We start from the raw sequence: 14881 nt of genomic DNA on the forward strand, positions 1-14881 counted from the left end.
ACCGTCGATCGGGATCGAGGTAGCCGCGCGTCGGCGTAGGAACCGACCGGTATATAGATCGGTATCGTTTCGGCCGCCATTAACCCGGCATCAAACGGTAACGTAAGCAAAAGCGCCCGGCGTGGTGTGCGCGCGCCCCGGTGCATTTCCGTTTCGTAATATCCAGCCCACTTTGTGTCTATTATTACCATCTGACACGTATCCCCAGGGATGCACCGGCCCCACGCTCGTAATCGTGATCGTTAAATCAATTACGATAACGCGCCGGTGCGGAGATCAAGCCGCCGCGTCGCGCCGACGAGTCTTGCACCGATTACACCCTTCTCCGGGACCGGATCTGTTTTTGGCCAACGAATCGGCCTGCCCCCATTCCGGATACCGATTTCGCATCGTACGGTGCATAATATCGTGGTCACGTCGGTGCACTTTCTGCCTGCAACCCGCTACACAACCTGATCACCATTAACCCCCTACCTTGTGATTTCTTCAGATTACACGAATTTCATTCAGTCAAGGTTTCCGATACGCACGATCCCTTTTTCTTTGCTATTTTCGGGAGAAAGTTTTCCCCAAGCGCTTTTGCAGATCCTGTTGTATTATCAATAAGTTACAAGCACAATGAACTTATTATTCGTTTGTCAAAAATGAATCAACGATCTCAGAATCGTATTAATAAACAGAGATTACGAAGTACCGATGGAACCACCTCACAAGGGAGGTTAGCCAATCGTACCACGCCGATTTAAATGGAAGTTTTATTGAAGGTAGCCCTCAATGTTAGGTTGAAAAATCTATTTCATTGAATATTTCCGAAACTATTAGGTCCAGACGGAAATTTCAAAATCTAATTTGTGCGTCTTCGAGTGACGAATCTTTTAGTGTAGACTATTATAATTTGGTACTTTGTTTCAAGAGCCGGACTGTGGAGCCTAACCTAAACAGTAACCCGAACTGCTAACTAACCCAAACTAGTAAATCGCCAAACTCGTATTGCCCGGGTGTGTTCGAACCTATAACTAAATCCTCAGATAAAAATCGACATTCCCAGTAAAATATGAACTGCTATTCCCCCGTATTCGCTTTGTCAGGCCCGATGAGATTAGGAAAATATAAAGATTCAGGGAATCGTGTCTCTGAGCCACGCATTTCGTTGGCAAGAACGGGAATAGAGAGAAAAATCCATCGGCTTCGTTAAACGTCGGGGATCAGAGCATAATAAAAATGTCGCGCACGTTCCGCAGACGCTGCGGCGGCTGCCGGGAATTTTCGATTATCGAGTTGCCCTGTGAAAAACTCGAAGCGAAGCTGCGCTCTGTCGATCCTTCGATGCTCCAGTTCTGCGTTTGACGAGGCCTGCTCTCGCTGTGAGCTGTCACACGACGGTTTTCACGGTCTATTTTCTATTCAATTTCGCGTTTAGTATCGTCTCGGCTGGGACACCCTGTATGTTTTCCCGAGATGACAGTCGTTCGACTGCAATGCAGTCGCGAGGCGAGGCGAAGTGAGGCGGGACGAAGCGAAGGCGCGTTTTCTCGTGTCACACTACGGCCAAACGGAGACAAAGCCTGCGACAGAATTCTAAAGAGGCGCCCTGAGGCGGGCGGCGCCGTGTTTTCCTTCGATTCCGCTTCGCTCTACTCGCTCTACTCGCTCGAACACGCGCGTTCCACCGAATTATCAGGTGCGCGCGAATGCGAGGAAAGTCCATGCACTACGTGCCGAATCGCGAGCCGCTTATGGTTGCTCAGCGGGCGAGGCGTTGGCACGTTTCGGTTCCGATGCGATCAAAAGTGACACTGTCGAACAGTAATCGATAGAAAGCCGTTTCTACCGTCCTCCATTTTTTATTTAATTTTCTCAAGAAATCGAATTTTCCACTTTGACAATTTTTTAATGACCTTGGAAGTTGTACGAACGACTTCGGTTCTAATTCGATCAAAAGTGACGCTGTCGAACAGTAATTGGTAAAAAGCCGTTTCTACCGTACTCAATTTTTTTATTTATTTTTTCAAGAAATCGAATTTTCCACTTTGATAATTTTTTTGATAACTATGAAACCTGTACGAACGATTTCAGTTCTAATTCGATCAAAAGTGACGCTGTCGAATAGTAATCGATAGAAAGGTGCTTCTACGGTCCTCTCGATTTTTTATTGAACTTTTCAGAGCTCTTTGGAAAAAGGAAGCTTCCCTCTACAAAGTCACTTTAAATCGGATTGCGAAAAAAATGTATCAACATCTGCACAATCGTTTGAATGAAAAAACGTGTTTCGTACACACACACACACACCAACTTCAACTACCTTTTCAACTGTTCGTCTGTGATGTATTATTATATTTTTGATATATGTATACAATATATAGTCGATCTTTGATTAAACTCTTTAAATACTGATACGTTATAAGAGACAGTTCCCCTTTGAAACCAGCAAGATGGAATAGAAGATGGAATATTAAAGAAATTTAATAAAAATTATAATTGGGACAAGCATTTAAAAATGTTCATTTTGTGCATATGATTTTCGATCGAAAATTCACTAATTTTCTTTTGTGAACCTTGCCGAATCTATTTAATATTTAAAAAAAAAATTTGTTTGTTGAAATGAAAAGCATTCTTTTACCTTGAAACTGCTAACCTCAAATTTAGAATTACAGTTTGACATTTCTTAAATAAGTAATACTTAATGGACTAATGAGAAAGGTGTCGAAGTTATTTCCCTGGAATATCTTTTGATCAAGCTCACCTTTAATGTTTCAAAAATCAATATACAGGATGAGCCTAAGCGTGAAGTCTACAAATAAGGGTCTTCGAAAATTAGTGAGTGATTAACGAGTAGACGGCGAATCTTTAATTGTTAATGCAAAATAATAATGTTCTGTGTCTGTTATATGGACTAGGAGCTACTTAGAAAGTTTATACGTGCATGGTATACGTGCATAATTATAGTCACTGAATTCCTAATGAAAGGGACTATCATTGTAGGTGTTTAAAAAAGGGTGCTTCCATTTAAAAAAAATGAAGGTGACCTTGATATCTCTAGAAAAAATCACATAAAAATAAAAATATTTTGATATCATGTGAGCCCCACTGAACCATTCAACTTTGTCCTTCAGACATTTGACGTATCTTTAAACAAAGATATTTGAGGTGGCAACGTTAGGTGACTCACCCTGTATATTTTAGACTTCATAATAGCTCATGTTAATACGAATACAATGATACACATTGTTATACTCTTAAACATCCAATTAGTGCTAAAATCTTCATGAACTGCTAGATCGGTCGCCCGGACCATTGTGCCGCGTTCTGATTTCGTGAGATTTCGCTTATGGTGGTACGCCGGGAAGAAATTTTCAGCTCGAAAGCTGCGAAAATTCGCCTCGTCCTGGTAAACACGTTTCGTTACGAGTAGTCCAGTTTCCCCGTAGCCGTGAGATGACCGCTATAGAACGCACGCGGCGAAATATCATCGGCCAGCACTTTCTCTCTCCGCATAACGGATCCTCTTGTGTAACGGACTCGGCTGCTGAGAAAATGGCGCGTCCGTTCGCGTTCGTCGAGCCGACCACGGCCCCTTCGATTCTTTAAAGCCTCGTTCACAATGGAGTGCAACTTTCCCAAAAAAATTTTAACGGATAAAAATGATCGATTCTGAAATGTTCGAAAAAGTTTGGATCGAAGATTAGAATCTTCTCAACAGACACGAACAAATATCTGAAGGAGGATACTTTCTTGAGGTACGACCTGAAGTCCTCGAGGAGGTGTTGACGCAGTTTGGCTCCCGGCCCGCATTCCTCGCGCGCGTCAACGCGAGTAGGTGTCCTCCTAATTTTCGGTCGTGGGCCCTCGTAAATCGCGGCCCATAAACTTGGCACGGTTGTCGGCTGATTTTCCGGGAAAACGAGGAAATGTCGCGATCGCGGCCACCGGTTTCCTATTCTGTTCCTCGGGGGGGTGTTCTCTGCACGCGCGCCACTCGCGATTAGGTTACTGAAACGAGCCAACGAGTCTGGGAATGTCGGGGCTTCGAGATTACGTCGCGTCGGTTCGAACAGCAATACTTAACACTTTGTCTACTTGAAACCTCTATTGACCCTCCGATCATTTTTACTATAACTATTGTACAAAACTGACGCGGTTCAGTCACAGTTTTATTTATCAATTTTTATAAAGATGCTTTTGATGGTACTCCTTCTAGATCAATTAGTTTTTCTGTTATTCCTAACACATATTCTTTTAATTCAGTTACAATAGCAAAGATTAATTTACAATTTTGATACTAGGTTTAATCTTCTTCATGAATGCACCAAAAAGATTGAAAATGTTCAAGTTAACTACTGAATTTTAAATAAGAATTTAGCGGTAATTACTATACAGAAAAGGCTACACCTCATCGATTTTTATGAAACTCAAATATGTTGTCGAATTCATCATTCTAAGCAACTATTTCTTAGGTTTGGGTTTATTTTCGTCGTATTATTGAAGGGTGCCTTTACATGTCTCACGTTTTAGTTTATGCATACGGAGAGACGAAAAAAATACAACTTACATTTACCTTAGCTCTATTCCAGACCGTATACTTCAAACAAATAAACTTCTGTTCATTATACGAATTTTTAAATATACAGTGTGAGTCACCTAACGTTATCACCTCAAATATCTTCGTTGTCTTCAAAGATACATTAAATAATGTATTGTAGATGTTTAAAATAGGGTGGTTCCATTTTTAAAAATTAAGGTGACCTTGATATCTCTAAAAACAATTATACAGGAACAAAAATTTTTTTAGTGTCGTATGAGCCCTAAATTGCCATTCAATTTTGTCCTCGAGACATTTAATGTATCTTTGAAAACAACAAAGATATTTGAGGTGATAACGTTAGGTGACTCACCCTGTATGTAATAATCACAATGAACTAATCGATTTCCTAATTGATCGAATCATGGCAATAACCTAACCCAGATTTAACCCAGACAGTTTGTTGAGATTATCTCAGAAACTAAAGCCGAGCAGTGGCAGCACATATAGGAAATAGTTCTTCAGAATGATGAGCTTGACAACATATTTCAAAGTCATCATAATTGGTGAGGTGTACCCTTGTCTGTATAATTATTACTTTAACTCCAAGTCGGAATTTTGCAGAGATTTTTTTCAAAGTAGATGGGAAATCCATCACAGCAATGATAGAATGGTACACTAAAGTCCTATTTTCTTTCTGCTCGAGTAGACGCGCCGATATCGTGCGCCGCTGTCTGACCATGCTCGTCCGTTTCTACTTGCTGGAGCACTACTAGCACTGTTATCATAGTTTCCACCGAATGTAGAGCTGCCTATTCTCGTGTTACCCTTTCGTCTCGCTTCGCCTGTCAACTGGGCAACCTTTCGAATCCCTATGTGCCTGTGCTCTTCTCAATCAGGGCGGATCTTCAATGATCCGAATCATTTCACGCGAAACGCGAGCCATTCGTAGACTGTAGAAATAGGCGCAGTTATTTCGAGAGAACTTCGTTTTGGCGAGCTTGTAAATCCCACAGGTTACAGCTATGTTATAACTAAGCGTAATCGGTAATGACCTCGCTGTTAATGCTACCATGTTAAAATAAACTGTAAATAAATAAATAAATAAGTTACAGCCAGCAGTTATTAGAATATAGATGAATCATCCAGGGACTCTGTGTACAAAGACAATCTTCCGTCGAATTTTTATGGCAGACGAGAACATAAAACAGCTCTTCGAGCCTTCGCTTATCTATCGACGTTACGAATAGTATAACGTGGGAAGGACATTGTTTTTTGTTAACAGGACGTTCGGATCGCCAATGCAAAGCCCGAACGACACGATCGAAAAATTTATTGGTCCATAGAATTCTACGGACGAGAGCATCTCTTGATTGTTGTCACAGCAGTTTATGGACATTGCGTTGCTTTTTCTTTTCAGGCCGAAGCTGACTCGAAGAATTGCGAATGATATTCAGATTCTTTTATCGGTCTGTTTGTGTTCCGTCGTTCATGTTGTGTGTTTATTACGAAACGGAGAATGCTACCGTGCTAGTCGAAACGATGAACAGCCGGGAATCTTGAGACACTCACCTCGAGGGTCTGCCGTAACGTCAGATCGGGGAAGAAAACGTCCTGCTGTTGCACGTAGCAGATTCTTCGGCGCCATCTTTTCGTCAGCCTCTCGCGATTCAGCCAGATCTCACCCCCGTCAACGCCTACGCGGCCCGACAGGCAGTTCAGCAACGTGGTTTTGCCGCAACCTTCGCAGAAAATCAAACGAACCGTGATAATCTCACTTCCGTTAACCTGTACTGCCCCTTCAACGTTAACACCAAACCTACCATTGCCGGTCAAATGATCGGTTTTATATTTCTCATCTTGTAATTATTGAAATTATGGAGTTGCTTACATGGAAATTGATTCGATAAATTTCTCTATTCAAGTACATATTGTGATAAAAAGAGCCTTGTCATTTTTGTAAGCTAAAACATTTTAATCGGTATTTAGTGTTCGGTAGATTTAGCGTTAATTAATGAAAAATATTGTACTCCTTCGAGATCCTGCTGGTTTATCATATTTTACAAAAATGGTAGACAGAATTATTTATTTAGATTTGCAGATTGTGTGTATTGACTGTGGCAAATATGGTTAGAAACTGCGGAATGTAATACCAGAGGAGTAGTGAAGCACTTTCAACATCATACATCTCAACATTTCACTTTTTATTTCGTTAAATAAATTACTTTCGTCTGATAGAATTTTTGAGGTTGTTCTAAGTCGATCGTCAGAAGTGAAAGTTAGATTGCGAAAGAAATGATCAGTGTCTATTTGGGAAAATAGATGCATTCGACTCATTGGAAGAAGTTAATATTCGTTTAACAGAAAATTGGCGCATACCTGAAGGGCCCATGACGGCGAGAAGCTCGCCTGGTTTAACGACACCCGAGACATCCCTAAGGAGGGCTCTTTTCTCCTTGACCACCTGCAACCCCCGGAAGATTAGCTGCACCGGACGAGAATCCAGCGGGTACACCAACTGCAACGCTGAGCTTTCCACTCTGCAAAGTAGAAAACAAAAATACGCTTTTTAGAATATCGGGTCGGACAAATAATTAATAAATGGAGTTTAATAACGATGACAACGAGATAACGATTCAGATAAACTGCTTCATTGACAATATTGAAATTGACAATGTTCAAAATCAGATTGGGAAAGCCTCCGTAGAAACAAGGTAATCTTTGAGAGTTTTTTGTAAAATGAAGCCTCGGTGAAACTGGCTGGAACTTTTAGTACATTTTTGTCCACGCCTCGAAATGCGAACAAAGTTATTTTTATTTAAATATCACCTTTTATCGCACGGCCGTGTAGTCAATTGCCATCTCGTGCCATGCAAGGCTTGTACACATTTCATTAAAGACATTTATTGCCACAGAATATACATGTACAACTTTTTTTTATTGCGTTTGTATCATGTTTCGTTATTCTCGGGATTCGCGTAATTTTCATTGCGTTCCAGCGTCAATTGAAGAAATTTCTGATCAACAACGTGTTTCGCGGCTGTAACAGGAACAGCCGGTGATCTTAATTTTTATTGACGCTTCGTTATCGGACATTTTCCCCAGAAAAATTCCGAACCCGCGTTCCAACGCTGACAGTCACCTTCATAATAACAATGACGTCCCATCGGAACTATTCCATGACGGCAATTAAGACGGACATGTGTGCTGCGCCCCCAATCAGCCACAGAGAGAATAGTCTAGCTCGAACGAAAATTTCAAACGAAACCGCGCGTTATTTATACATACAAATCAGAATTTCAATCAAATATATTATGAGAAATGCATAATTATTAGTCTGAAAATACATCAGGCCTCATTTATTTCAATCGTAACAATTAACATTCTATATTGAAAAATGATGAGTATTCTCCGGATCAGGATTATAAGAGTAGAATTAACAAACAGACGAGAACGAGTTTGTAGGAGCTTATAGTGAAGATATAAGAGTATCTACTAAAAATGTAAATACAATAAAAATTTTCCACTATTTATTCTGAAATTATTTTAAACAAATGCAATGTTTTCAGAGTAGGAGACATATTGAAAATTTAAAGAAAAATTGATGAATAAAATTGATGAAATTGAAATTATTTGAAGTGAACGCTGCACCGCGATACACAGTCTCGCGGATCGAGAAATTTGGTGACATTTAACCATAACTCATTTAAGAAAATGATTCCTATCTACTGATAATTATCGTAATAAATATATTTTTTCTGCCCCAATTTCTTGTCCAAAAGTTTTCTTTATGGTATCACATTTAACTTAAAAAGTAGTTAAAAGTAACCGGGTTTCAGACAGAAAAGTCCGGGCTTTTATACCAGGCCATTTAGAAAGTTCGTAGCCTGACACATGGATGATATTGGTAGCAGCAAAAACATATCGTTGTCGAAAACATCCGTCCTTGATGTGAACATATCATACATTCCAAATCGACCTGTCAAATAGCTTGCTTCAGGAAGCTGATTAAAGTAGATGTGTTTGATTTGGTTGGAAAAATGGAGAACTTGAAAAATCGTGCAGTCATTGAATATTTATATAAAAAAGGATTGAGCGGAAAGGAAATTTTTGATGATATGGTGAATGTGTTAGGGGACTGTGCTCCTTCATATGCAATGGTAAAAAAATGGGTTGCTCTATTTAAATATGGTCGTACAGGCATTAATGATAATCCACGTTCAGGACGTCCAAGAACTGCAACCACTTCAGAAATGATTGATCATGTCCATGATTTGGTTTTGGAAGATCGCCGATTAACTGTGGTTGATTTAGCTGAGGCCACAGGCACCTCAACTGGATCAGTTTATGAGATCTCAACTAATGAATTAGGTATGACAAAGCTATTGACAAGATGGACGCCGCATTCGTTAAATTCGGATCAAAAACGCGTTCGCGTGAAATGTTCTCAACATTTGGATCGTTTGCAAAAAAATAAAACTGACTTTGTGCGTTGATTTGTAACCATTGATCAGACTTGGGTTTACCGCTATGATCCTGCATTGCGACAACAAACCGCAGAGTTGACTGAGCCCGGTTGTTCCGCTCCAAAGCAGCCAAAGTGGTCAAAATCGACAAAGAATGTCATGGCATCAGTTTTTTGGGATGCAAAAGGAATTTTGTTAATTGATTACCTTGAAACCAGGAAAACAATAACAGGAGAGTATTACTGAAACCTTTTGGATCAACTGGATGCACAAATTCTGGAGAGAAGACCTGGCTTAACGAAGAAAAAAGTCATTTTTCACCAGGACAATGCACCGGCTGACAAAGGTGTTCTTGTAATAGTTAAATTGAAGGAGTTACGCTATGAATTGTTGCAGCATCCACCATATTCACCAGACCTGGCCCCTCTAACTTCCATTTGTTCCCAAACCTCAAAAAATTCCTACGTGGCAGGCGTTTTTCGTCAAATAAAAAGGTTATAGCAGCCATAGAAGAAGATTTTAGAGGTCTCGAGGAAAACCATGTCAGAGATGGGGTAAATGAATTAAAAAATCGCTGGAAGAAATGTATTGAGCTTAAGAGAGAATATACTGAAGAATAAAAGTATTTTGACTCATTAGTTCATGTCATTTCATTGTTAGGCTATACGAACTTTCTGAATGACCTAGTAGGCAACCCTAAGCGAGACTAATTTTCACGGGGAGGAGACGCGAATGAATCGATTAGAGAAGCGGATATTTTCTGTGAAACGGCGACGAACGCGGCGGAACGCGGTTCGATTGACCGCGTCACCTTTCAGAGCCGCATCCTCGTCCGTGTTTCAGGAGTTGCATCTTACATCTTGCATCCGATTGGGATTGCGGTGAGCAACAACGAGTCCCGTCCGCGAACCCGTCCGAGCTGGATATGTTTTGCGAGTCGATCAGGGACGGGGAAACGGTTTCTGCAAGGCCGTTCGAAAGCCGTGCCGGGTCGGGTCGGGTCGGGCCGACAAACCCGACCGCCACGACGTCGATTAAGGAGATATCCGCGCGGAACATCTTCACTCGCGCGAGCCCATATAAAGCGGACATCGCGATCGGCTTGCTGACTTTCCAATCGGTTTCCAACGAGGATGGAAAAGCGAGCACACCTCTCCCAGAAAGAGGGAAGTGAATCGATCCGCGACATTGATCCGCGACATCGAACCACGTCGAACCCGTTTCGAAAACGATGGAGATCGATCAAGGACGACACCTGTGTGCCGCACCTGTACCGGTCGGAACACCTGAACCGATTCCACGATGGATCGACGATTTCGTACGGGTTCGAGATCGATGACAGTTCTTCTAACGTGGGACATGCTCGTATTCATGAAATCTCTACATACTTTGTAATAGCAACAAGACGCTTTGGATAGCTCGCAGGATGAATGCCCTATCTTATTAATCGCGCGAAACACAACGCTACACGCGATAGAGAAAAGGTTCCTCGCACGTAATACGATCTCCTCGTAAATAACAACGCTCTATTGCTTGTCAGCCGGAAATTTTTCAGATGACGCAGACTGCCCGCTCGTAAACACTTCCAGGACCTGCTCTACAGTCCCTGGAAGCCCTCCTGCGCATCACGGTTAGATGGACTGCAGCTCTATGCAAAACACAAATTTGCTGCATCGGTTGCAGGAGGCAGGGGCCTGATATAGATGTGTCATTCTTTCTCTAATAAATTTTAACTAGTTCAAAGTGTAATATGTCGTTCATTCATAAGAAGTGACGCAAGTCAAAAGCAGAAATCTATATAAATAAAAATGAAATGCTGTTGGTTGGTAAGAGCATCACTTGAGAACTGCTGGACCGATTTGTCTAATTTGTTTTTTTTTTAATGTTCGTAATAGTCCGAATAAGGTTTTAGGGAAAGAAAAATTGGAAAAGTAGCCGGGTAAAATGGAGAATTCGAGAGAAGCTAAAAGTGCTTTTTGAATTATATTTCAATACGACAAAAAAACGAACGTCGCAGCTTTTAATCAATATTTCAATAGGAATTTACATTATCGACATTATCAAAATCCGCCAGTTAGTTTATTTCTAGTCCAATTTATGAATTTACATTATCGACCAATTAAACTATGTGTATCCTATTTTTTTCATATTGTCAAAAGTTGTGACGTCATTAGTGTGTCCATTGTGCGGCTCCCGCTAGGGCAACCCACCCGGAGGGCCCAGAGAGCTAGTGTAAAATAATTTGTTGTTATTTAGATACTGGGTTACTTGCCATGTACATTAGTTATAAAGTGTACACCACACAATTTATATATTTATTATTATTAGACTGCGGATCTTTACGTATTTATAGCAAAATTGAGTCGATGAAATTGAAAATTGTTGGGAAATTTGACAAATAAAGATGTCAATAAATGATTTCTCGTCTATTAAAATCATTAAGGGAAGAAATAACATTCAATTCAGTTTCTGTTTTCTGCAATCGATGTAGAAAATTTTTATTTTGCATGAAGATCCGCAGTCTAATTATTATACTTGTTTTAGAAATATATTTTGATATTTTGAGTCGTGTGATTTTAGTTGAAGATTTATTAAGTTATTTATATTTTAAAGAGAGAGAGAGAGAGAGAGAGAGAGAGAGAGAGGAATTCCCAAGTGGCTCTACTTTCCTGCAGCAGGTGCAGATCATTTTCATCTTGCATAAATTCCGCTATTACATCGATACGCTTAAATTATTTTAGTCATTTTTCCGAAATCAGCAGTTACGAAACTAAGGCATGAAGATTCGACTGATCTACGATCGAGTCGATGGTCGATCGTTCGATCAGTCGGTCGGCTGGAATCGCGTAACGATACACAAAAAGCGGGGGTCGATGGACAACGGAGTCAGTCAGATAATAAATTCCTGACATGGCAGTGTCACGTCATCCCGGGTTCGTTGAACTCGGCGTTCCGCGCTCGACACAACCTCGACGCGTAAAACGAGAACATTTTCGAATATGTGTCAGCATTCGCTATTCAAGAAAGAACCGGCGCCACGGTTGACTCGAAACGCACGCTGACCCTCTCGCTGCAAGTGCAGCACTTCTGCCACGAGAGACTACAGAAGACTGGAAGAATCGAGATCGATCGATCTGAGATCGCGAGATTTCTTCTGAAAGATTAGTTTCCTGATCGCTGGTCAATTGCAGGAGTGCATTAAAAAATGCAATAGCACAAAAGATATTGTCTAGAAGGATAATACAGGTTAAAAGCGGGGTCTTGTATCAAAATTGATTGGATCCCTTACTGTTTAGCCCCTTGCATTCGGAGCTACTTTTAACTTGAAAATTAAACATTTCTTTCGACCTAGAATAACTCCGTTCTAGGGAAACTGTAACGATTACTGCGGAGACAGAAGAAAAATGATCTTATTTTTACCGTTTATGAACAATGTTTCTTCAAATTATATTCAGATTATAAAAATATCAGAATGATATTAACAATTTTGTTTGCCTCACCGACGAGGATACATTCTCATTGAATTATACAAATTTATTCAGGGTTAAGAATTTTAATCCCATTGGGAATAATTACCGCAGTAAAACGTACGCCCGCAGTAATAGGTACATTTACCCTATATGATTTTTTTATATCATACTATACGTATGAGACTGTGTCTCATACAATACTTAAATGTTTAGTAATTGGTTAGATGCCAACATAGTTAATAATGTAAATAATATTTTGAATAATGGTCTCTCTCTCAGAGTCACCACTCGAGTGCTAAGGGTTAGTAGGTTTTCGGAGTTGCATCGGCGGATTGTTGAACAGCAATTACCGGCCGCTGCCACGTCACGGTGACTCGTTCTCCTGAATAAATCGCATAAATTGCATGGTGGAGCGACAATGTTGCCGGAGCCGTTCGAAGATCGACTTATCGGCGCGGTTCACAAATATCCCCGGACGATATGCAGATCTCGAGTGACAGCGGAATGCAACGGAATGCAACAGCCGTTCACCGGCTTCGAGAGAAACCGGAGGAAAAGAGAGAGAGAGAGAAAGAGCCCGATCGATCTCGGCCCCGTCTGAATAATTATGTCGTCGCGCGTTGCCTTCAAAAGCGGTGGCCCGCGGTACGGAAATGCACGTGTTGAGTGTTGAGATTCGAGAAAGAGAAAAAGAGAAAGAGAACAGCGAGATCGTAAATTTCCACCGGCGATATGCAAATGTCGAGCGCGTGCGGATCCGGCCGCGTGTTGCCTGCGAATCGCTTATCGTTTCGCGCGCGCGCGTGCACCCTATCGGAATCGCGTAATTGACCGTGCATCGAATTATCATGCTGTCGCTGATCCTACGCGAATTTTCACCCGTCGAGAAACTCAAACGAACCGACGGAACCTGCGAGACGACGACGAACGAATTATTATTAATGGTTATTCTCTTCATGCAAAATAAAAATTGTCTGTCTGAATTTCAAGAAAAAAGAGTTACATAAAAAATGATCTTTCTCTTGACCATTTTAATGGGTTGCAAATAATGCACCAGTAATGTTGGATTCATTTGGTGTGTCTTTCATTTTGTGTTCCGCCTATTCATTTCTCCCGTAAATGCATAAAATCCGCAGTCTAGTTATTAGTTATTCGTTTGGAGAATGTTTTTATACGTTGTTTATTTTTCGCAATAAATATACACTGGAAGTAGAATGTGGCAGCTTTTATGAAGCAGCGAATTGAAATGAACGAATAAATTGAACGAGTATATTGAAAATAAAACTGCACTATTCTGACTTGTTGCTCTTTCATGGAAATACATATTCGCATTGAATAAAAGCATTGTATTTTGGTTACCTGTGCTTGATTTTGGTTACCTGAGCGAATTAAAATAAAGGAATTGTATAAATAAATTTGAAATAAAATTGCACGATGATGAGCACTCTTTCGAATTGTTCACGAGTTAAAATAAATTGATTTGATATTAAACTACTGGTCAACAGTGGTTGTCCTGGCAGTCTATGATGATTAGGGTCAACGACCATCGGAGAAAAAGCGTACGAATTTGCCGATTGATTCAAAATAGGCGACAGGGAGCCTCGACGCCCAATTAAACGCGGAGGGTGGTCCAATTGGAAGTTTGAATTTCGATTGATCTATTTATCATCGCGACAAGGATGACGACAAGCCTCGTGAACGAAAACAACGTTTCTCTAGGACGATTGATGAAAAGACAAAACAAAAATTGATCGAATAAGACTGCTCTAAAATGTCTCCATTGGTCCATGGCTAAATTAGAACGAAAAGGAGGAAGCTGTGCCAAATCAAACTCGAAATGCGGCGATGTGAACCTTGAAGCGCAATTGATTTTGTTAAGGGGACAAGACGAAGATGTCGGACAAATTATTGCTGACAAGTCTGCGATGAGCAGTTGATTTCGAACGACATACATTTAAAAATATGCGAGGTGCAAAATTTGATTCTTATGAAAATAAAATATGAGGCGACGCTAGTGCAACGCTACGCCACTTTCTATGAGACAATACGTTCCTTATTATTCCGCGGATGTGTTCGTCATGATTATTTCCAAGTCGAGTGATCTGCGGATTCCACGCATTTATGACAAAGATGAGTAGGTGTAATTAAAAACAATAGAAAGATTAACCCTTTGAACACGAAAACTAAACATTTCTTCTGACCTAAAATATTTCCATTCTACGTACATATATGATTTTTTTCATTTTATGCATATTAAACTGATGCAATTTACTCGTGCAGTACACAAATGTTTAGTATTTTATTTGATATAAAATAATATAATAACGTTACAATTATTTTACATTACTAATATAGAAATATTTATTGGTACCTCAGAGATATTAAAGATTGGTGTCCCTTTAAAAAAGAATGTCAAAATTACACTG

At 40.4% G+C, this 14881-nt stretch overlaps 1 protein-coding gene across 2 annotated transcripts in view; it reads right to left on the bottom strand.

The window, feature by feature from the left end:
- The window catches only part of E23 (ABC transporter G family member E23), a 226373-nt gene that overhangs the window by 35385 nt on the left and 176107 nt on the right, over nt 1–14881 (bottom strand). For both annotated transcript variants that reach the window (XM_076436656.1, XM_076436667.1), the window contains 2 exons: nt 6899–7059; nt 6092–6261 (listed from right to left, as the gene is read on the bottom strand). In XM_076436656.1, coding sequence (XP_076292771.1) covers nt 6092–6261; nt 6899–7059 — 331 coding nt within the window. The remainder of the gene's footprint in view (nt 1–6091; nt 6262–6898; nt 7060–14881) is intronic.

The sequence above is a fragment of the Lasioglossum baleicum genome, chromosome 1 (assembly GCF_051020765.1).
Source record: "Lasioglossum baleicum chromosome 1, iyLasBale1, whole genome shotgun sequence".
Classification (NCBI taxonomy): Eukaryota; Metazoa; Arthropoda; class Insecta; order Hymenoptera; family Halictidae; genus Lasioglossum; species Lasioglossum baleicum.